At 46.4% G+C, this 24,560-nt stretch overlaps 1 protein-coding gene across 1 annotated transcript in view; it reads right to left on the bottom strand.

The window, feature by feature from the left end:
- The window catches only part of CCDC12 (coiled-coil domain containing 12), a 274,086-nt gene extending 260,699 nt beyond the window's left edge, over window positions 1-13,387 (bottom strand). The window contains exon 1 of the mRNA XM_086940994.1: window positions 13,220-13,387. Within this exon, the coding sequence (XP_086797120.1) occupies window positions 13,220-13,297 (78 nt within the window). The 5' untranslated portion in view covers window positions 13,298-13,387. The remainder of the gene's footprint in view (window positions 1-13,219) is intronic.
- Between the last annotated feature and the right edge of the window lie 11,173 nt (window positions 13,388-24,560).

Consider the following 24,560-nt stretch of genomic DNA (forward strand, 5'->3'; position numbering starts at 1 on the left):
CATGGCCCATTTTTACATAACCACAACTTCTGTGGTGGTTATTTGCATATGCGTTGGTCATTCGGAAAGCAGGACTAGATTTTGGGTTCGTTGGCGATTAATAAACGCTCCATTAATGCAATTACAGTATATAACCCTCCTCGCCCACAATAATACCACAACACTCAGCTGCCAGGTAGTAGATTGTAACTCTAACAGGCTGCATAATAATGCCCTTATACCGCTTGTTTTCTTAACCTCCGAGTTCCTGCAGCCCAGCTCTGCCATGAGAGCGGAAGTGCCGTGAGAGAACAGCTGTTATTTATTTTTCGTCTCCTGTGACATAACTGGTTGGCTTCTCGTCACTGAAATGTCCTTACCTCCCAATATTGTGTAATTTATGAAAGCAATTGATAACATGCATCACCCTCACTCACCCTCACTCACCCTCAACCCCTCACCTACCCTCACCCTCAACCCCTCACCCTCACCACCTCACTCGCCCTCACCCTCACTCACCCTCAACACCTCACTCGCCCTCACCCTCACTCACCCTCAACCCCTCACCCTCACTCACACTCACCCTCACTCACCCTCACCCACCCTCACTCACCCTCACTCTCACTCACCCTCAACCCCTCACCCTCACTCACCCTCACTCACCCTCACTCACCCTCAACCCCTCACCCACAACCCCTCACCCTAACTCACACTCACCCTCACTCACCCTCACTCACACTCACCCTCACTCACCCTCACCCTCACTCACCCTCACCCACCCTCACCCTCACTCACCCTCACTCACCCTCACCCTCACTCACCCTCACCCTCACTCACCCTCACCCTCACTCACCCTCACCCTCACTCACCCTCACCCTCACTCACCCTCACCCTCACTCACCCTCACTCACCCTCACTCACCCTCACTCACCCTCACTCACCCTCACTCACCCTCACTCACCCTCACCCTCACCCTCACCCTCACTCTCACTCTCACTCTCACTCTCACTCACCCTCACCCTCACCCTCACCCTCACTCTCACACAGTGCAATAGGTCTCGGAGCATTTGAGTTAGAGCTTTTAGATTTGTTTATGGCTTTTTTATTTGTAATTCTTTAGCATTGGCTACAGGAAACAAAAATGCTAAAGATTTACAAAAAAAACCCACACCCTCACCCTCACCCTCACTCTCACACAGTGCAATAGGTCTCGGAGCATTTGAGTTAGAGCTTTTAGATTTGTTTATGGCTTTTTTATTTGTAATTCTTTAGCATTGGCTACAGGAAACAAAAATGCTAAAGATTTACAAAAAAAACCCATAAACAATTCTAAAAGCACTAACTCTAATGCTGCGAGACCTATTGCATTTCCAATGCTTGTTTTTCTTTTCAACGGTTGACAGCGGTTCTATCAGGTGGCATGCTATCACATCCTTCATGGGGCCTGTTAAGTATTAAACATTAGAATTCTGCTGATCCTATGCCTAAAATCTCGGCTAGAAAAATAGCCAATTAAAGTGAGCAGTTTTAGAGTGCTGAGCGTTACATTTAAAAGGAGCTTCTCTCTACCAAAAACTTGGAAAGTACCCATAATTCCCTTCTTCCATATTTGCTAAATGTATACTATACTCTAAGCCTGAAAGGGTACTGCTTTGACTTTTTCTGGATGCTCGCTTGAGTCTGGACAAAGCTTTGCCTCCGACGAGCTTTTATACAAGCGAAATGTGTCTCGGGGACTGCTTTTATGTATTCCTGGTTAGCTTGCAAGATATTTTACCAATACAAAGTTGTAATACTGTGCCTGGAATGGTAAAAGGCTTTTGTCATTTTTCAGCTCGGCGTTGTTGGTACTAGCTAATCCTATGCTTAAAAACGTTATCACACAAGTGGCAAAGGACTTTGTCACTTTTCGAGTTTGACATTATGCGGATCCTATGCTTAAAAACTCTGCTAGAAAAACAGACATTTGAGGTGAGCAGTTTTAGAGTGTAGATGGCGTAGCTAAAGGACTGGCTGTCGCAACACAAAAATTGATGACCTTCTTTAGATCCTAATGTAGGAAACATGTACTTTAGACATACTGACACACACATATATAATATTATAGATATACATATATATACACACACCTTATCACTGAAAAAACAAAGGTTAAAGTAACATTATAGGTAGGTGTGAGAAAAGATCTGGGTTTTTTTCAAATCTTAGAAATTCGCTAAGAAAAAACAAAGGCTAAAGTAACGTTATGGTTAGGTAACTATGTCAGAGACAACCTTAACGTTTTTGAACTAAATAAAACACAGAAATGCACCCCTGTCATGCACTGCCTACGGCCTTACATATTACATCACTCAAAATATGTTTTATGACATGACTCATGATATCTTAAATTAAATCACATGACTGATCACATCACCCAATGACTGTGTTACTTCGTTTTATAGTTTACAGTGGCGAGCAGCTACTATATTACTTTTCTATCTAATTTTGAACAGCCAATTGGTGCACATGTTTACAAAACACATGTGCTCCTGATGCACTATAGGTGTGTACAGTTAATGAGCACTTGATAAATCTTTGTATTGAAGAGTAACTCTGTGTGCAGGTGACAGTTGACGACCTGTGTTCATTATGTGCCACACAAGTTATTTGGTAATGCAGAAAAAGTTTCAAGCAGGGCAAAGAATCTACATACCACATACTAAGTATTGTAAGCAGCCTTGAATTATTGGAGAGAATTGTCTCAGCATGACAATTCTACTTAACACAGAAGACTGTATGTGAGGCTCGGACGTAGATATTTTGGGATCTGTGGGCCAGGAGGGTCACAATGACGCACACAAATTTACAACTGCTGGTGTGACAATGGGTGCGGGGGAGACGCTTAGTGAAGTGGTTCTACAGCTCTCGCTCCGAAATGATCCGTAAACCCAAACAGACGCTTTGGCGCAGGTGAGGGGAGATACTGGGGTAGGAATTTACGGACCTTGAGTGCCGTGACATTTTGGCATACCCCTAGGAGGTCTCAAGAAATATGAGATTTGAATATAACCAATTCAATTATGTCCACATGACTTACTTAACACACCACAGGTTCCATATCATTTATGGAGGCGAGCAGAGAGTTTGCCCCAGATGTGCATTTCTATACGCGAACTTCTGTCATATGACTTGAAGTTGCCTACATTTACAGCCTTACTGGGACATAGTGATCCGCACACTTAATGCCACTCTGAACTGCACCCTCTCTTATTCAGTAGAGGTTTGTCTCTTGGGATTGTTCCAAAGGCCCAAATACAGAAGGTGGGGTCAGGATTCTTAGATTTGGCTTTGGTGTTGGCCAGAAGGAGAATAGCTATGGCTTGGAAGTCATGGGTGGGTCATGGAGACGTGGGTGAAATATGTTAATATGTGGGCGAGAGCAAAAGATAGAGCGTTGATGCGAGAAGATGCTCTAGGGATATGGAGATGACCGATTGCAGGGTTGTGGACAGAGGTGATGGAGGCATGGAAACACCCAGAAGGAGACACAGATGGGAGCCCTAACAGTCAGGCTTGGTTGGATGAGGCAGATGTGGATGAATCCTTGGGGAGACAGATGATGGAGAGAGTGAGGAATAGGGCTGACAGCCTGCCGAGGTTGGAGAGTACTTTGTGACCCCGCCCACAGCCTTATCGATGTTCCACTTCCCCCCCCACCCTGTTCCCCCTAACCTCTCTAGAATTCATAAGTGATCTTTTACACTACCCAAGTGCCCTGGTTGACATAGCTGGAGTGATCCTGCAGTTCTTTACCTGAGGCAATGGTTCCCCAGACGCTGCGCAAGTGACGTGACCTCAGAGACAGTTGATATCTCTTTGTTTTTGTTCCCATTTAGGCATTTATGATTCTCCTCCCCGACTCCTGGGGATTTATATGCTTGACCAGATGGGTGGACCATAGAGGTACACTTTGGTGAGCTCCGGAGGCCTAATCACTAGGCCTTGTGAGGGACAAGTTGGTACTAGCGAAGGCTAAGGGAGGCCAGTCCGGCAGTGCTGTCCCTGCGATGCAGGGTCAGACTATCTCTCCACAATATTACTATTCGGATCAGGTAGGTAGAGCTCTAGCAAACAATGTTTATACACTTGCTGTTCTTATTTACTTAGCTTTTTTTCTTTCCTGATGTACCCTATCCTCCACACTATCTAATGAGCAATACGCTATGACTACTCTGAATGTTTTTCATACAATAATAATAAAGGTTTCACAAAAAAAACCATAGAAGACTGCATGCACCAGGTACCAACCTACGTGTATGTTTGTTTTGCTTCAGAAGATGGTCTAACTGTAACATTCTCACCACAGTATGAACGCTGCAGGTCGCTTGATCATGAGCACTTTCAGACCTTGACTATTTTAAGTGAACAGTCGCTCTTTAGACAAGTTTTGAACAGTGTACACGGTTCTTATTAGATCGTTTTTAATACTCTGTGGTGTATTTCACATGAGAGTTCCACTATTTGCAAACATTGTGGTACGGAGTAAACTCTCTCCATAGAGTAAACAGTATTAACTGTAACCACTTTTCAACTTGTATCTTTATTTTTAAATGTAGATACAGTGACTGTCAGGAGTTTAATACAGGTAAAAACTGTCCGTTGTAGGGCATTAGTTATGTAAGAGGGCTTCAGTATCTGGAGGAACTTGGTTTTCGCACAACAGTTGACACAGATTATGCGTGGTCAGAATAGTTAACCCTTTCATATGTGGTTTATAGTCAATATGAACTCGATTACCCATTAAGTGTATGGTGCAGGGTACATTTTGCACATAACACAAGCTTGCTTTACCAACGTGGTTTCTATGTATGATAGTAGTAATGATGGTTCATATTATTCTGAGGTATTTCGCACTTACTTACTTTCATAGCTCTAATGCTATACCCGTTTATTGAGCAATGTGTTCAAAAGAAGCTCGAATGATGTCATCAGTGATGTCATTTGAGATGTCACCAGTAATGTCATAAATGAGGACAGAACATGTTACGAGTTATGCAATAAGTGAGAGCATAAGCAGTCAATGGCAGGAGGCAAGTTATAGTTAGCTCTGATAACTATACCCGATAAATTTCTGTTTTTTTTATTTAAAGATCAAAACATTAATGTCGTCATTGACATATTTACCTAATAATAAAGTTACTTTGCCTTTGTTTTTTTGTAGTGAATTTCGAATGATTTTTTAAAAACAAAAGTAGACGTTTTCATCACACCTAACTATAATGTTACTTTAAACTTTGTTTTTTCAGTGAATTTTAGTTTTTTTTTAATGTGAAGTATTATTTTATTACCATACATAAAGACAATCCCCCACCGTACAGGACCCTAAAGGGAAGGGGGCTATTTGGACGCTTATTAGGCCCTGGGGACCCCATCCTCCAGGCCCTTATTTATTTAATTATTTGTTTATGTATTTATTTTTTAAAGGAAGGGACCGAGGGCCACCCTACCTGGGCCTTATTAGGCCCTGGGCACCCCATCTCCCAGAGCTGTTTTTTTGTTAAAGAGGAGTGGGGCCATGTGGCCCCCATTCACAAGCCTGGTTAGGCCCTGGAGACCCAATCCTCCAGGGCCACACTAAAATTAATCGAGATCAGAGGCGCGTAGCCGCTCCCTCCCCGAGCCTCATCCGGCCCTGTGGCCCCCAGGGCCCACACTACTAATGGTGGGTGCCCTCCCAGGGCACCTGAGAGGGAAGTACCAGGGTCCCTTGGCCCCATTCAGCTCCCCGCATACTGCAAGAGTTGGCATTGCTCCAACCCGCAGGGAGAAGCTACTAATACAGGTCCCTCTGGGTGGGAGCAATAGTTTGATCTGTTTCCCAGCCAGCATCAGTGCAGACAAAAAATCAGATCAAAAGTCTGCTCCCAGCCGGCAGGAGTGTTTTTAAAGCTACTGCCGGCTGGAAGCAGACTTTGTGTTTGCTCCAGCTTGGTGGGAAATTCAAAACCAGTAATGACCAGTGTTTGCTCCGGCCAAGCGGGAGCTAACACTGGTCTCCCTGCCCGCGCAGCAGGGAAACCACTATGTCCCGGGGTGGGTTCCACAGGATATAACTAGTGAGCCGTCCCCAGGGCCCTTAATAGATGGGTCAGGGAGGGGGGGGGGGGGTCATGCAGCCCCACTCCCCTGATTTATACAGCCCTGGAGTAGGCACCACGGGTCCCATGATTAATTAATGCGCCCTACCCCCCCCCCCCCCCCCCCCCCCCCCATCCTGCGGGATCACAGCAATTTTTGCAGATTTGTTTTAGGGAGGTTTGAGTGGGGTCCTACGGAGTCCTCCCCATGATGCCTAGGGGATCCCTACCCTGCCCCCTTATGTCAATTTTCTTTTTTTTCGTCCAGGACAGGGGATTAAGTCTCAGATTCCTGTAATGGCTGCCAGTAACATTTTCCTGATGTTGCAGGCAGCCAAACAGAAGGATCATTCCTACTGGAGTCTGACTCCCACAGGAGCGAGATGGCCCAAGGGATATAAAGATACCTGGTCCAATCAGACTGCTGTATTTTTAAATTGGCGTCCCCGCAAGAGTCCCTCGAGCCTCTCGCAGACCCAACCAGCCAGATATACACTTAATTTTGAACCTTAATTTCTCAAAAAACTATTGAACAGATTTACAGAAACTCACAAAAAGCACAGTCTGCAGACCAAGATCTTGATTCCTGCCAAATTTGATGCAATTCCATTCATCAGTTTTTGCTTAGCCCTTCTTAAAGAAATCTAAGGAAAATGCATGAGGATTTCTCTGCCCCTACTTGACGGATCACCCCGAAACTTTCCATGCACAAACTAATCAAGTAGTACCTTTCTAGAACCTTTAGTGGAAGTTCATCAAACAGGGCCTTATTCATTAGCAACACAAAAATGCTTTGCATATGGAGCAGCTGACCCAACTATAACTACCCAGTGGCAACTGCAGTATATGTTTCCTATATTAGGACCTAAAGAAGGTCAGCCATTTTTTCTCACAACACCCAGGTAGGAAGACGGTCTTGTGTACCTTTTCGACAGAAAAAGACAGAAACGTTGACTAAATATCCACTACAACTACAGTACTACATACTACCACTGTAGTTAGGTGTCAGGGGAGGGCTAAACTATGCAGTAGGGTTGAATAATTTGTGCAGCAAGAAAAGGCAAATTATGCAGCGTAGTAGGGCACATTTTAGGATAGTATTACTTCATTATTTTGACATTTTTACACTTTTTAACAATGCCTGGTATGGTTGCACCTCAGTACCATTTGTTTAACACAAAAATATAACAATAAGCAACAGGAAGGTGGCCAGTCAAGATCAGCAAACGGCCTTCCACTGCGCATCAACATGCCCAACTGCATATATGCATACGCTCCCATAGTCGATCTTTAAGGCACTTGATAAACTGTTGGTCTCTTTGGTATGAGACAGGAAGAGAAGTAGAGTACATCAAGAGGGCCAAGACAAAAGGTGGCCTTGACTTCCTGGATAAGGAGCTATATTAAATAGCTACTCAGCTTCAACATGCTCCGCTGTGGTGTGCTGAGGGGGAAAACTGGGAGAAGTCACTCTTCCGGGGGACAGTGGCGATAGAAAACTTACCTTACTATATGATGCAAGTCTCACCTAACGGAGAGGCTTCCTGCGGCTATCCATGGTGTGTCCAAGGAGTTGGATATGACAATTACGAAAGTGATGAAAAAGCCTCTTTCCTCAAGATCTATGCAATTAGAGTGGATCAAAGCATTCAGGGACATAGCCTAAGACATGTCATTGGAGCAATGGTGCACAGGCAGCTCTCTCACTCTTGCAGACTAGCGGATTTATATCCAACAGATCATTTTAATACTTTTGAGGAAGCATGTGAGACCGTTGGGGTCAACCGAGGACAGTTCCTACAATTTGCCAAGCTGAGCAATATAGCAATGCAAATCTGGACTGAATTTCCAAATGCTCCATGATTTTTGGCTACATTGGAGAAGATGACTGAGGATGGTGGATGGTTCTATCTAATCTCTAGATTCTAAAGAGCACCAAAAGCTGACAGAGCACCCACACAGTTTGAGCATCACAGAAGTGGGAACGAGAACTAGACAATTCCCTCTCAAAAGGTGGAATAAATGGAGAGCAACCTTTACCCTGGTCCACACAAAAGCCAAAGTTCAAATTGACACACTTTAATGTACTGCACCGCACCTACCCAACTCTGGCCAGACTAAATAATATACATTACATAGATTCCTTATGTTGCGGAGAAGCAACCTTATTACACATGCTGCGGGAGTGCACACCAATACTTGCATTCTGGGAGAAAATCCTTATCTCAAACAGGTGGCACGGGTACAGTTGGTGCCTACTGTGAGGCAATGTGTGCTTGGCTTTCTACTGCGACCCAAATGGGGGAAGATACTGTATACAGTTGTGATGTTAGGGTTAGTGCTGAGTAAAAGACGCATAATAATACACTAAAGTACCACAAGGGTGCCCACATATGAAACCATGCATTGTGATATGATCGAGTGGGCTCGGGTGGAAGAAAGGCAGCTGAAAGCGATCAGGAATGATGACAAAGCACAAGAGGGGATTGCTTTGTGTGCAGAAACGATCCACTTGCTTTCGGCCCCTGATGCCCGAAAGAATGCGGAAGAGGATATGGGGGAAGTATCGACCCTAAATCGGTACTGAGAGTTATTCTACATACCCTATAGGCCAGAGTTCTTCAAACTGTGAGGCTCGCCCCCCTGGGGGTCCGTGGCTGCATTCCCAGGGGGGGCGTAAATGGCTCTTGAAGTATTTGCAAATAAGAAAGGCCTGGAGGAGCGAATTTATTCACTTGCCTTTGACGCGTTTCCAGGCAATCTTGATTTGCATACAGCAGCTGAAGGGCTTTACCAGGGAGTATAAACTGTGATTATGGATGCCCTGAGGCTGGATGTTGGAGAAAGGGCAGAGATTGGTGTGGCAGGGTCAAGGATGTGGCAAAAAAGGGCAAAATATTCTGTAACAGGTTTATTTTTCTAACCTTCTGGTAACTGCATACAAAAATATGGGTACACTTCAAATGGAAAATAAACGCGAGTTAAACTAAGCAATTTTACTACAAAATCTCAGTTGCCTACTGCAATCAAAGCAAATGTCTGTTTGTGGCCAGAAAGCAGCACCAATAGGTGTATGCAGCAGGAAAGGACCAAAGTAATGCATTAGGGTTAAATAAATTATGTTTTAAGAAAATGCTAATAATACGACCTAATGTGGCACATTATATGATAGTATTTCACTATATTTCCATTTGTACACATGTGAATACTGTCTGGGCAAAGATTTCACTTCAATATTACCAGTTTACCCCCGAAATACACCAACGAGCAACTGAAAGGTGCCTAATCACCTTTTGCGAAGGGCTGTCCACTGCGCGGCAGCATGTCACTACATTTTTTATAACTTTTAATCCGTTTGAGCTGGAAACATATTTTGTTTGTTAACATTCACAGATTATGCAGCAGATGACTGATCAAGAGACGAATGCAGCAAAATCCCTAACTATGCAGAAAATGACGCAGAATGGCATAATTTCAGTGGTCCAACCAGAAAATCACAACACTGAATCCTAGTTGACGCAGTGGAAATTAGTGGCATGTGTATATATAGTGTTAAAAAATGAAACCCTGTGACAGAAAACATAGAAAATATGTAAGTCATCATTTTTACCTATATATTTTAGTAAAAAGTAATCAGACTACATCTGGAAACATTTCGATGAGAGTTTGTTAAAAAGATGCACTCAAGAATCTCAACTGGAGACACTCTCACAGTGCAAACAAAATAAGATGAAGAACGGAGCGCAGAAACTTTTCAGACACTCTGCCCCAGTCACATTAGATCTGGGTTGAATCCATCATTGTTCTTTTGCTCACTTTGTCATCCTAGTTCAGACCCAGTTATACGCAAATCAGTGTTGACCCTGTTCCTCTCGGGAACAGTCCAGCCCGAACTGCCAAGCCAGGTCTTCCCCGGACCGGAAACAAGCATCCTGGGACCAGTTTCAGGGTAACACCCCTCATTAGCCAGGATAGCATGAATCCAGTGGCAAAGTGATCAGGGGACCCACGTCTGAGCTTCCCCTGTCATTTTCGGGCAAACAAAGCAAGGACAATAAGTTGATGGACAGAGCGCTGAAACTTTTCAGACACCCTCACATTACCTCTCAATATTAAGAAACATTCCTAGAGCTACAAGTGGCTTCATTAGTTCAAGCCTATGTTGGCTCCTGATGTTGACTCAACGTCCCGTTGGCAAATCACTTAATCTCCATGTGCCTAAAAACAAAACAAGTAATCTGACCCTGTGTAATGTAACTGGTGCTCATGTAAAGGAGCGCTGCAATACCCTGGGGGCGAGTTTGCGCTGAATAGAACACCCAAACAACAAATGGTACAGAACCTGTTTCAAGACTAGTGATTATTAGGCATTGATGGGAGACAGGTGAAAGAGACTGAGGAGATATCCTTTTACTCATGGCCTCTGCTATCTTTCACTAGTGCAACAGGTGCAGCTGCATTGGCGCCAGATGTGCAAGGTGAACACAACACACTGATTATGGGGAGCAGAAATTGTTGTCCAATTTCTGTTTTGGTTTGCTGAATTTGCCCTTTGTAGGTTTCAGATGTATTGTGGATTATGGGCTACTGAAAATGTATCCATGAAATTATCTCATAAGCCCCTACCCCCTGCGCTCATTCCCGCCACTCAACTCGCCAGTCATTGTCATAGAGTTCTGAAGGGGGGGCCCAACTTTAAAATATTTTTGTTTGGGGGGCCTCAGGGGAAAAAAGTTTGAAGACCTCTGCTATAGGCCATCGGCCAATATCAGGGTTGGATTGGGATCAAAAATCGGGGCAGGCACGCTAAATAAAAGTGGCCCACATTTGCATACTGCCATTCCGCAAAACACTGCTTCGGCGAATTTTATTTAAATAAAAAAAGGGGGGGGGGTTTAAAAAAACAATGCACGGAATAGTGTAAACTTGTGAAACACACCTGAAAACAAGTGAGCCCACTTTTGCTCAGTCCCCCTGCCCCTGCTCAATAGGCAATAATTAATGGGCCGGCCCAGCGTGAGAAAGGGAGTGACACCTCTGCCGTTGATAAAAGGAAGGTAATGGACGCCAATCTACCTCCAGAAAGGCCACTCAGGCACCCACTGGGCCGCATCGAAAAACTCTGAAACCACCCAGATCGCCCCCCTGCTCATAAAAGCAGCCAACAGCTGGAACTGAACACTGGCCCCTCGGCCATTGCCCGCGTTACCAATCCAATGCTGGCCGATATCTGGCAGACCAAGGCGAGATATGGTTAAGAGCCAGGCTGAGAAAGGGATAAGAGACAAAAGCAGCTACACCTTGCCCTGCGTTGCTGCAGCACACAAATGTGATGTAAACCTTCACAGCCCAAAAATGTCCTACGGGTGGGTTAAGGGAGACAGTTGTATAATGTGTACTGATGCCTTTTTGTGATTCTTTCAAGTCATTGGTTATACTGCTAAGCACTGCAGGATGTTATTATGCTGAATGTTGCGGTCTTTATTTCTAAATATAGATATTAAAAAATTAATAGTAATTTAAATACCATCAAAAAAAGTGGTCTGTAAAAGGAAAGTAGGCCCTCAAAAGCATAGACTCATCTAGTAACCTTACACAATGAATCCCTACAATACTTTATTCGGCTAACTTAGCCATTAAAAAAAAAATAATAATCATCATATCGTGCATCAGTAAAAACAAACAATTCATGGACAAAAACGTGGTTCCACTCCATCAACTTTACACATTTAAGAAAGATACTTTTGGTTCAACCACCTTATAGCTCACAATTGCGGACTTTTGGACTTCTATCATTGTGAATAAAAAGTTGAAATAAAGGCCCTTGACTTATTCACAGGGGGCCTTATTTATGAAGGCCTTGCGCCGCCAGTGCGTCACTTTTTCCCATTTTAAAAGTGGCGCACCGGCGGCGCAAGGCCTTCATAAATAAGGCCCCAGGACTATACTATGCACACCACTTTATTATTACTTTGGCAAGCTCCAAGTACTGCTGGACGGTCGAAGGGAATAAGAAGAAGCAGAAATAACGAATTGCAATGGACAATTATTTAATCTTCCTTATATTTGAAGTATGTGTGTGACAACCCATGCAACCTCCAAATGTAGCTGCGAAATGGGCCCATACATAACTTATGTAACGGCTGCAAGCACCTTTGCTTTTTAGCCAACAGCACTTTGCACATTGGCATTTTCAAGCTCCAGACTGTCATATCAAAGGCAAAACTTCAAGTCCCAGAATACAACACGCTGAAGTTAATCTCAAACTGGATGAAGATGTCATACACTAAATGGGGCCACTTGGCAGCTGTCTCAGGGCCCTGTGAGCGAGTATGGCTCCTTGATATCCCTAAAATGGGAAGGGGTGAAAAGAGATTGAGGACATATATCAAAAGACTCCCGAATCCGCCCCTTGCAATGTGAGATACCTACCCTACAATAATTCTTCGCCACTAGCACTTTCCTTTTTTGGAATTGCTTTTAACATTATAATAGATTTATTTACAAACCCATAAAAAAAAGTTTTGGGTTGCAAAACATGTAGGTGCACGAGACACGGCATAAATCAATGTTTAGCTAAGGACACGCGTTGCGGTTGCTTGTGTGTATCCTCGATAACAAAAATAATGTGCAACTTGACGGTGCTTACTTCAACATAAACCATTCATTTCTAGTTTCCCAAAGGTTGGCCCGGGGTACATTTTCTGAGCTATTTTCAGCCGACCTAAACAGCAGCGCGATCCTTAAGTAAGCGCGGTGGCCATCAAGCATGGAAATATGGTTTATTGGCAGCATAACAGAAGCTGTCCATGAAACCAACAGAAATCAAAATACACATTTTAAAAACCTATAATAGACAGTACTTTACGCAAATAACTAGCAACGTGCATATTTTGTTCAATGTGCATTGGGTTTTAGGTGAAAATGCCGAGTATATTGATGACTTATTACAATATTTCAATCAATATTTATGTTTCCCCTTTAACACTTCATTTAAGGAGTGAGGAGTAACTCCACTCAAAGATGGCCGCCCTGCTTTCCATACTCGGGCAGCTGAAATAGCGGACCTGACCAACAAGAAAATCCACCGTTCATTGTTAGAAGCTGTTTATTGTACGCACCTTGAGTTGCTTGCTGCGCAACGCTTTTAGTCGCTCTTTTCTGCGCAAAGCTTCCTCCTGCAACCGCCCAACCTCCATATTCACACTCTGCAGCACGCTAAAGGAGCATGAGCTAGTTCTGACCTAATATTTCGTCGGCAGACATAAGGGAAGATTGCAGATCCAATCGATGAGCCTCTAGCTCCTACCGCTCCAATGCCCTGTAACCTTACATGTAAAAACAAGCATTTGCAATGCAACAGGTCTCGCATTTGCGAGAGTTTAAGCTATTGCCATTGTAAATGACAATGCCTTTTATTTATGTGCTTTGCAAACCAGCATGTATATAAAAAGACATTGGCATTTTTAATGCCAATAATTCAAACTCTCGCAAAAGCGAGACCACTTCAATGGTGGCTACGCCCCTTGCGTTAGACGCTGCTCGCCATAGTCAGGTTACAGCGAGCCGTGTCTAAAGAAAGGAGCGTGGCCACTATTCAAGTGAAAGCATGGTATGGGGTACTTTCACTGGGAAAAAAAAGATTTTGTAGTGCGGCTGATAAAGTTAAAGCAGACCGTGCTTACAAATGCAATAACTAAAGAAGTGCAGCCGCTATAGTTACAGCGGACCACGCTGCCCAAGTAAAGAAATAAAGAAGCAGGCGGCGTGGGTAAAGCGGGCGGCGTGCTACATTGTAGGAAAGCATGTCGTGGGTGGAATAGGGGAAAATCATTAAAGAAAATAGTGCTCACAGACTAGATAAAGCTGACCGTGTAACAACACAAGTAAAAAGTCCAGTCCTCAAGGGAAGTTACAAATGCAGACAAGGTGGTACCAAGGAGGGACTACTAAGCATATTCATGAATTAAATGCAACGATTTAGAAAGGACACTAAAAGGAGCCAATTAAAAAGATGGGCGGGGAAATGGGTGGAGCTTCAAGTGCCTACCTGTATACATCATGCCTCGCATAGCAGCTTATGCGATGCCTAGGCTCGACCTAAAAATTAATATAATTCATCGCAAGTGTTAAACCTTAGCACCTTTTGTAACAGTATCACACTTGTTCAGAGTCAAGCAGCCTCCAATAGCATTGCCGGCCCCAGATTTGACCTTCGTCAGGGAGGTCCCTGGGTGGCTGGCTAGGGGAATATGCTGACGCTTTCATAGGCAGTCGTGTGGGTTCTTATATTATTGGTTAAATGTGCCCAAAGCCTTCCACCCCAAAATTAGCCTGGATGCAGAATAATGAATCATTGGATTGGGGGAATATATCTCTTGTGGACATCTTGAAAGAGAAAATGCCATTTCCCAGTCTCTGGGATCAGTTACACACAGCACAGCCCCTTATGACACATCACTTTTGGATTTCACTCGAGAATAAAGGTCAAGGCAATGGTTGTATATCCACAGCCTCAATAAGGAATATAAACTTTAAAGTATCAGAGGTCCCGAGTAGCGTCTCTGTATGTTGTCATTCTCTAAATAAAATGTCATGTTTGGCATGATGCTATCAAGGTAGCGATTTCTCAAAAACTTTCCTCAATCATGGACATATTGTGCCCTGTTTGAGGGTCAGCAACTTTATTGACAGCCAGGCTCTGTAATTAATGAAGCTTTATTTGACACCAATGCCGAACAACCTCACATGCTGTTGGTAAAAAAAGACGAACAACACTGCAAGCAGGCACTAGCTCAAAAGTGGCACGTAATCTCAACAGGTTGACATATATTCAGCAAAAAATGTGCAATATTTCATTCATGGTGCTCTAGGGAACAACACGCACGGAGAACAGCTCACACTACGGCTTCTAGATTAAAAAAGACGTCACAAATGCACCACCATCAGCGAAAGAGAAGCTGGCAGTCTCAGCGCTCACTTGACAGTCGTACACAATCCTAATTGAATGAAAGCCAAAGGGTGTGATAGGAATGACTGGAACTTTGTGCTGCTGGGTATAACGTCTTGCACTTTTTTCTTCTTGTTTACGCCTTAGTGGGCCAATCATATGCAAATAATGTGAGGCTGTTGTCACGACTTTTCCATAAAAGCCACATGGAGCCTCAGATGCACTTCTGCCTGTTTAGGCTACATCGGGAAGGTGTTGCTCAACTTTCGAGCCTCACTGAGTCCACGTCTAAACATTCTCTCATCAGACTCAGGGTTACAAAAAAAGTTACAAATACACTGTTTCCTTCTCTGTGTCTGCGTTTCTCATTCTCTCTTGTGCCTCTCTTGCATAGCGCTCTTCGCGATCCAGATCACATCTAGGCGCTCACAATCTTTGCAGGTCTGAGACAATAGGAAGCCAAAAGCATTGTCCAGGATCACACCGTGTGCACGCGGAAGCCAAGATCCTGGTCTTGCGGTTCCTAGGCCTAACCTATCTCACCCGGCTCGACCATTGGAACAAGGTGCTTTTCTGCTCTCAGAGCTCTCTGCCCTGGTTTCCAGGTCTCTGCTCGCAGCATGTGGGGCCCACTTTTGGCAGAATAGTGGAGCGTGATTGGACCAAGCTTCTCCTATTGCATGGAAATCAATTAATCGGGGGCCTCAGAGTTGCCTCAAATCAGCCCTTCTGTCTTCACCTGGAGGGGGCAGGTTTTGGTGCACAGATGTGCGAGCGCTCCATCTCTGATCGATTCGACACAGTCCAGGAGGTGGGTGTAATGATTTACGGAAGGGGCCAGGCAGCAGTTAGCTATGCGCTTAAAGATTGCTGAGCCGATTTTTGTTGGTGTTTTTATTGTGCTGGTGTGCTTGGCAGCCTTTCATTTAGGAGCAGAGAACTCTGCTTATTATATCTGACGAAAGTTCAGGTAGTTTCAGACGTCGGAGGTTGGTAGTGTTTTATTACGTGAAACAGCCTTCATTTCTCTCTTTTAAAAACACGAACTGTCTGCCTAAAGTTCCCGCCCCCTGCAGCTTCATATATCTTCAACACCCTGCAGCCTAGTACAGGGAGACATGTCACTGTTAAGAGGAAGGACGGTGGAAGCCGACAGGGGGGGGGACTGAAAGCGTGTGATGCGCGCGCTGCCAGCCTCCGGGAACAGGAGATGTGCACGCGTACGGAGTGCACATCTGCTGACCATACGCGTACACATTTCTTGTCCACGCGTGCCACCTCCTGTCTCCCTTTGCGAACGAAAGCCACAGCAATAGAGCTCGCCAAGCGAAGCAGCTGCGCTGCATTCGCTACGCAAGACTTAACAAACCCAAGTGCCTGTGAAAGGAAAGAGTCATAGCTCACACATGCCAGCATTTTAGAATACGAAAGTGTGAGATTTGTTGAAAAAAATCGGGAGAATGTTTTCTCCCCATTGACTTCTATAGGAGCAGAGGTAATTTCAAGATACAACCAACATAACGCTATTTTCGGCTTTAAAAAATCGGGAACCTTCCACCTGAATCGGGTCTGCTGGTATGTATGCTTAGCTGCTGAGCTCTCAAGTTTCCCAAATACAGGCTCATAGCTGAAGGGTTGCCAATCTGCTTATGTGCAACGAGTCCATGTTTACTTCCAACTGTCTTATGTATGTATCACACTTTAGAGCAAATAGAGCAAAGCAGTTAAACCATTTGACCATATAGTGAGATACATTTCCGCAAATAGACCCTTTTGTGCAATGTAATGGTCTAAAACGGGCCGTAAAACAGATGCAACTCCCCTAAAGTACCTATGGAAAGTCACAAACTTCTGATGTAGCATTTTTTCTCTGGTTTCCACTCTAATGGGGATTTGGGGGTCAGCCGATCGGATGGAGATCTGCTCCCTAGGGTCTTTGGTGCAGTCCAGAGAACTGCACGGCAGGTTGGACTATATTTGGTCTATTTGATAGCCCAACATATATAGAGCCTCCATTTTGAGAGCCAGCCACCATTTTAATGTGATGACACAGTGGCTGGCGCTCCCCGTTAGTTTTTTCTAGTTTTTGTGGTGGTATCTAGGCCGGTGGTTGCTGCGTTGTATCTTGTGATAGCCAGAGGTGTAGGTAGGTTTTGACTGGGTATTAATCTCACCTATGGAGAACGATCGGGTTGCGCAGGCGGTCTGACTTTTGGAAGCAGCAGGAAGGCCGGATCTCCTGAAGGATGGAGCCGGAGCGAAGGTTGCGGGTGGGGTTGCGGCATCAGTGTTGTCATGCACGCAGAGCGCAGGCCTCCAGCCGGTAAGAGGGATGGTCCACTCGCAAGCGTGGAAAATGGCCCCTTACGCCAGGTAGGGAGTAGTCTTCATAGGCTGAGGGCATGGCGAGGAGGAAAGTGCGGCTCCACCTGGGCAGCAGGGCCCCAATAAAATGAATCAGGAGTCCAGTGAGGCCCCCATGATGGGGCGCGTAGGCCTCGCCAGTAAGGCAGGCAGTAGAAGAGTGTGAGGCCTCCGGGGACACAGCGAAGGCCTTGACTAAGGCACCGGAGGCGTGGTCATGCAGCAGGAGGCCTTGAAAGTGCTCTGCAATACTTCACGAGGAAGGAGTGGGGGCGGGGCGGCAGTCAGGGAGCCTGCGGCCTCGCGCAGCACTGTGCAGCAGGGGAAAGGGGCTATCCCACACATAAGGAGGTGGTGGGGCTTGAGAAAAAAATAAGCTAGCTCAGTGCATTGAGGGCCCTCAAGGCCCCCAGTCCTGTGGTGGACTTTAGGGAGGTATACAGGCAGTTGAGGGGGAGCCAACTGTAAATCAAGGGGCAGAGGCGGGAGTGGTTTGTGGGAGGGACTTGTGGCTGGACAAAGCTCCTCTGGGAGCCAGAGCGGTGTTGCGCAGGGGCTTTGGGGGAGGGATTCCTGGAGAGAGTTTGGTGGATAATAGCACCGGGGCCCCTGGACCGGGGGTCCTAGCAAGCTGTCAAGTGTGGTAGATGCCTTGATTTGGAGCGATGGGGAGGACCTGGGTGGTGGAGGGGAGGAGGATTGGGACAGGGCACTGTCGCCGGGCTGGCATTGATTGGTGAAGCCCCCATGTAGGGTCTATGGCATGTCAAGGGATCGAGGAGCTATGCTGGCAATGCTGGGGGGAGCAGGGGTCGATGAAACTGGTAGGGTTAAGGGTGGATTTCTAGTTGGGGCGCCACTGATACCCAGGGTAAAGTGGCTCGATAGTGGTTAGGGGACCGCTAGGTTTTGGGTTTGGCCTGACAAGCACACCAGACCATGTTCCTTTTTTGCAGAGTGGCACGCATACGGAGGGGCCTGACTCGGGCTGGCCCATGCAGCCCAGGGAGAAGAGTCAGCAAAGCCCCGAGCGGCTAGCTGGCATGCGACGGTGGACCCCCAAAATCACTGCCACAAGTGGGTACAGCGCAACCCTAGCAGTGCACCGGGTGAAAGAATTCAGAGCATACTCCACCACCTTGGATCAAGGGCATACGTACACCACAGTGGTAAAAGGTTGGGGGGCAGGGTACAGGCCCTTAGTGTAAGGTTCCAGGACAGGTTTGAGGAGATAGTGCTGGCAAGAGGACACACGTATTGCTAGATTATGACAGGGACAGTTTGGAAGAGGGGGAACTGAGGGAGGAGTTGGAGACACATTGGTGGGAGGAGGGAACGACGGGGGGGACGCTAACATATATATGCCTAGTGTTTTTTAGGAAGAACGAACACAGCAGTGCTGGGCAGGTGCGTATAACTATGGTCCACAATTAGCGGCGAAATGTCGTGTCCTGAGCGGTCACTTACATTGACACCAGGTAAGAAGTCAAAGCAGGGGGTACATGCAGTGGCAGAGGGGAGGAATGGACCCAGTGAGGGAGGGGTTAGGAACAGCCGAAAGGCCTGCGTTCAGAAGGTCTTGGTGGGGACAGAGAGCCTTTGTCAGGTGGGGAGGCCCACTTAACCATGGTATCCATAGGGGTGGAGGCCAGGGAGCCCCACACCAGCGGGGAGGCCCGCTTACAGAAAGGACGATACGTGTGGGACACCCGAATGGGGACAGAGGACCCCCTGGTGCACATGGCTCAGGAAGTGTCCAACTCAGCAAAGCCAGAAGCCAAGCGGGATATAGGGGTAGGAAAAGAGGGCAAGGGCGACCAGCTGGACTCTGGGGACAACAAAGAGTGCATAGAAGTGAAATTCAAGAAGCTACCATACATGGGCACAACAAAACCTTTGTGAGCACATTAAATGCCTTCGACAAAGGAGAAAATCTGGAAAGGGGAGTATGTAGAGATCCTAAAATTACTACACAGGAAACTACGCTCTAAAGAGGGCTCTAAGGAGGAAGAGTTAGAGCTATCTAAACGCTCGCGGGTCCCGGTGACTATTGAAAACTGGACCGATGCTTTCCTTATATTTCACAGCATTTACTGTGAAAGATTTCCAGAGAGGGCAGTAGCCATATTCAAATACATGGATGTCATTAGGATGGCCCATCTGAATTTCAGGGGCAATGCTTGGGCCCATATGATGAGGAATTATGGGCCTGGCTAGCAGTGGACTCGGACGCCAAGTGGGGCGAACTAGATACAGATTTATGGCAGCACACCATGGGGCCAGCAAAATTTGGTTGCCAATAGTATACAAGCCCTTTCAAGGTCACCCCACCCGAGGCGGGTGGGAGGTAGCATCAGGACCTAGGGGACACAAATGGGAACATGCTAGGATTACAAGGGCTTATGTACAAGAGAACTATGCAAATTTGGCCACAAATGCTCAAAATGCTCGGGCAGACACCTGTTGGTTGCCTGCTTTCTGGCTGGCACTTCCAACGCCACGGGCTACGGGCAACTGCAAGGGAATGCAGGGAGTCAGACAGGAGCGCCCCAGGGAAACCAGTATGGATGAGGGGGGTTCAGGTCAGGTAAAGGAGCGCAGGGACCTGGTGCGAAAGGCTCATACACTCATTAACATTGAAAACTTGGCTTTCTATCTCTTTTTATGACAAAAAAGGCCACACTGCGGAATTGCTACAGATGTTTAGGGAGGGTTTTAGGCTGGGATACAAAGGCCCAAGAGTACACCGTTGGGCGACCAATTTAAAATCAACATCGGAGCACCTGCAGGGGGTCGGGGAGAAACTGTTTAAGGTAATAGAGGAGGGGAAAATGGTAGTCCAATTTGATGCATTACCCATGGATCAATTAGTAGTGTCACCCATTGGGGTAGTGCCTAAGAAAGAAGCAGGGCAATATCGCCTGATTCAACACTTGTCCTGGCCCGAGGGCCAGTCAGTGAATGAGTTTGTCCCCACGAAGCAAGTGTCAGTAACGTACTGGTCAGTGGATGTAGCCCTGGCTTTAATGGAGAAGGTCGGGCGGGGGCGCTGATTGCAAAGAGCAACATCAAGTCGGCCTTTCGTTTGTTGATGGTACACCCTGCTGACTTCCAAGTGTTAGTCATTCAGTTTGAAGACCTATAGTTTGTGCACAAGGCTCTTCCTATGAGTTGCTCCATCTCGTGTGCACTCTTTGAGTGTTTTACCACATTTGTGCAGTGGTTATTCATATGGCACACAGGGGTGGAGCATATCACACACTACCTAGATGATTTTTTCTTTGTAGGGATGGCAGAGACTGGGAACTGGCAGAGATCCCTGGAAAGTTCTCAGCGTTTGATGGCAGACTTGGGGGTTCCCCTGACCCCCGAAAAAACAGTGGGGCCCACAACGAGGTTGGCCTTTCTGGGTATTGAAATTGACTCGGTAGCTGGGGAGGCCCAGTTTTCAGAGGACAAGCAGACCAAGATGGTGAACCTACTGAACACAATACTGGCAAAAAAGAAAGTTACATTGAAGGAAGTGAAATCGCTCCTGTACCAGTTATACTTTGCCTGTAGGGTAGTAAGAGCAGGGAGGACGTTTTGCAGGTGTATAGGTTTGTCCCTTTCGGGCCTCTCCTTGCCCCACCATCATGTACCACTGACAGCGGGGGTGCAGGAGGACTTGCGTATGTGGATAGTTTTTCTACATGACTTTAATGGCATTCCCCTGACATCATAGTTGGACATGGGCTGGGATGTGCAGTTTTTCTCTGATGCTGCAGGGGCATACAGGTTCGGCCTGTACTGGCAGGGACACTGGTACGCCGAGCAATGACCTCCACCATGGAGGGAGGGCAGGAGCAGCATCGCTTTCTTTGAGTTTTTGACCCTGGTAGTGGCTGTCATGCTATGGGGCGATCAGTTGGCACAAAAGAGTCCTTTTCCGGGTAGACAACATGTCAGTGGTTCAGGTGGTCAACAGGCAGTCGGCCAGGGAGCCACAGCTATGGCAGCTCCTATGAGTTTTTTTACTGCATTGCCTTAGATTTGATATTGCCTTCAGAGCACGGAACGTTCCTGGCGTTGACAATTACATTGTTGATGCTTTGTCTCGTTGGCAGTGGGAGAGGTTCCATGGGCTGAGCATGGAGGCGGATCAGAAGACTTGTGTTCCACAGGAACTATGGTCTGTAGGAGAGAGAGGTTGCTACTTTTTTTAGCCAGATCTTTAGCCCTGTCAATGACGAGGGCTCAGCTCCAGGCTTTGAGGGAGTTCTCGAAGGGTGGGGTGCGGAGGAGGCAACAAGAGCAGGAGAGGGTTGAGGACGTCGTCCAATTCATAATTAGGCTCATTGAGAAGAGGCAGTCCAGGGTGAAGGTAGGTGGGAAGCTGGCGGGCATCTCTTTTATGGGCAAGATTTGGCGGGGGTACCCCCCATCGGCGGGGGAGTTGGGGAAAAGAATCATGGAGGTTTGGGCGAGGGAGACAGGCCCCGCAGGACCTAAGCGCAGGCCAATGATCTTGGCTATCCTAGTGCACGTGTTTCAGTCGCTTCCAGTGCTAGTCACCAATGACAGGAAGACGTGGATGTGTTCGGTCATCATATCTTGGCTGTTTTTTTGGACGTTTTGGGTTTCAGAACTCCTGGGGGGTAAGGGCAGCTAGGGCTTACGCTGGGAGGAGGTGTTTTTCTTAGATAGCGGGGTCCAGATATGGCTATACAAATCCAAGACTGACCAGAGAGAAGTGGGTAAGGAGGTGTTCTTGAAAGCCTACCCAGTGTCAGCGGTTTGCCCCTTGCGCTGCGTGGCAAAACTCTGGGGTGGCGCGTCTAGCACGGGAAGAGTCTTCATTCACAGGTATGGAAAACCAGTAACGGCCTTCCAATTGCTAGCGGTGTTGCTCAAGTTATTAAAAACATTGGGCCTAGACTCCAGCCAGTTTGGGTCGCATCCTTTCAGGTTTGGTGCTGCAACATAGGCGAGCAGACAGGGTTGGGGGCCAAACAGGATAAGAGACCTGGGGAGGTGGAAATCAGGTTGCTTTAGGTCATACATGAGGGGAGAGGGAGCTGAGGGGTTGTAATGGTCTGGTTGTCATCTTTATTGCTTTTGCAGGTTCGGTTGCCGGCCCCTCAGGATGACAGTCTGGATCGTGGGCCACTCTTTCGTAAAATAGGCGGAACGACATGCTAGGGCGAGCTTTCACGGTGCCAACCTTGGTTTTAACAAGGCCTCATATTCGATTGCATGAAAAGGGAAAGGTAAAATGCGATGGAAGGAGGTGATACCTTGTTTGAATAGGCACATGGGCGGGAATTGTCCAGATGTGCTCATTATTCATTTGGATGAAAATGATTTGGTGCCTCAAAAGGGTTTGGCTCTAATGAAGGAGATGAAATGGGACCTTAAGCAGACTTGCAAGTTGTGGGCAGGCTGCCACATAATGTGGACAGAGTTTATACGGAGGAGAGTGTGGGTGGGGGCAATCAAACCGCCGGCTATTGACAAATCCAGGAGGAAATTAAATAAAGAAATAAGGGTATTTTGCAGGGATTACGCCATTGGCAGGATCCAACATTCTGACTTGAGATTTGAGGACGTGGAGTTTTCTGGAGGGGATGGAGTTTACTTGTCTTTTATGGGGATGAAGCTTTACATACTCCAGTTGAAGTTGGCGCTAGCCAAAGTTTTGGGGGTCGAGTGAGAAAGGGCTAAGCCTGTATTGGATCCACCACTAACCAGGTCAGCCATGGGGAGGGCTCAGGATCAGGGGGGGTAGCCCCTGGCCCTGGGTGGCGGTCAGCTGAGAAGTTGCCAGGATTTAGACAAGTTTATTGTTTGTCAGCGGCAGTTCAGGCTGAAGGGGAGCAGGTTGGAAGTTCACGCCGGGACGACATAGGAAGTTACATCATTAGGTAGGAAGTTCATTGAGGTTCAAAGGGTAGTTGAGGTAGGAAAAGGGGAACAGTTTTTACAGGTCACACTTTCTGTTGAGCAGCTCTGATGCAAGTATGTTATTAAAGTTTGAAGAGGTTATGGGGGATGGGCTCTTTTAGGGGTGTGGTGGTTCATCTAAGGTGAGTAATGATGTATAGTTAGGCTATAGGTTTGTAAGGCAAAGGTCCAGGTTATGTTGCAATGTGCACCTGTTTCAATAAAGAGGTCTTTTCATACAACCCAGTTGTCAGTGGTCTGTTCTGTCCCCTCTTCCCCAAAGTGCTTCTGATGACCTGTAGGCGGTGTTAATCCCCAAGAGATGGTGTTGCTCCACAACTGGAATTAGTCAACATGTAAATTCAATATCAAATAACATTTTAGTTTCAAAAGTGTTTTTATTGAAATTTTTAACAGGCATATAGTAAGACATCTCTGTGAGAAAAGTAAGCTCAGAGCATACATTGCGGGCGGGACAGACAAGCATGTCTTCCCTTGTGCAGCAGAATAAGCAGTGAAGATATGCCCATTGAGCGACTTGACGTCTTGCTTGGAAGGGCAAAAGATTGACATGGAAAAAACAACACGAACCAAAAACCCCCACCCCCTCCCCACAAAATCCCCCTTCCCTCCACCCCGACCAGTGTGCCCAGGAAGGTCAGTGGCATCTGCATTGTGTCGCGGGAGTATGACGATGCCAAGAGTAGAGTCACCGGGAGTCACCGGCGGTGCCAGTGAGACGCAAAACCCTAAGATATTTGGGGCAGGTAACTTCATTGAACTCCTTGTATAAGAGGGTCAGCAAAGGAAGCCACGTTTTGCGAAAGGCGTCTGTGGAGCTGGTGAGAGTGGCGTGGATACGCTCCATCCCAAGGGTGAACCACAGTTTGTGGAGCCATCCCGTGTGTGTAGGTTTAGTCGTGGTGCCCCATAGTGACAAGATGTGTTGTGTGGCTGCCTGCATAGCGATGCCCATCTGTCGACCTCGCAGTGATTTGAGGGGAAACATTAAGGCATTGGGCAGGCCCAACACGGTGTATGCAGGGAATCTCGGGACTTCAGTCTCGAAAGTGGAGTCTATGTCATCCAGGACTCAAATAACATTTTAGAGTTTAATTGAAGCACAATAGGCTTCACAATAAAGACTGACAAATATTAAAATGAAAGCTAGAAAGTTTAACAAAAGTAATAATAATACGTTTAACAAAAGTAATAACAGAGTATAA

Source organism: Lissotriton vulgaris, chromosome 10 (genome assembly GCF_964263255.1).
Source record: "Lissotriton vulgaris chromosome 10, aLisVul1.2, whole genome shotgun sequence".
Lineage (NCBI taxonomy): Eukaryota > Metazoa > Chordata > Amphibia > Caudata > Salamandridae > Lissotriton > Lissotriton vulgaris.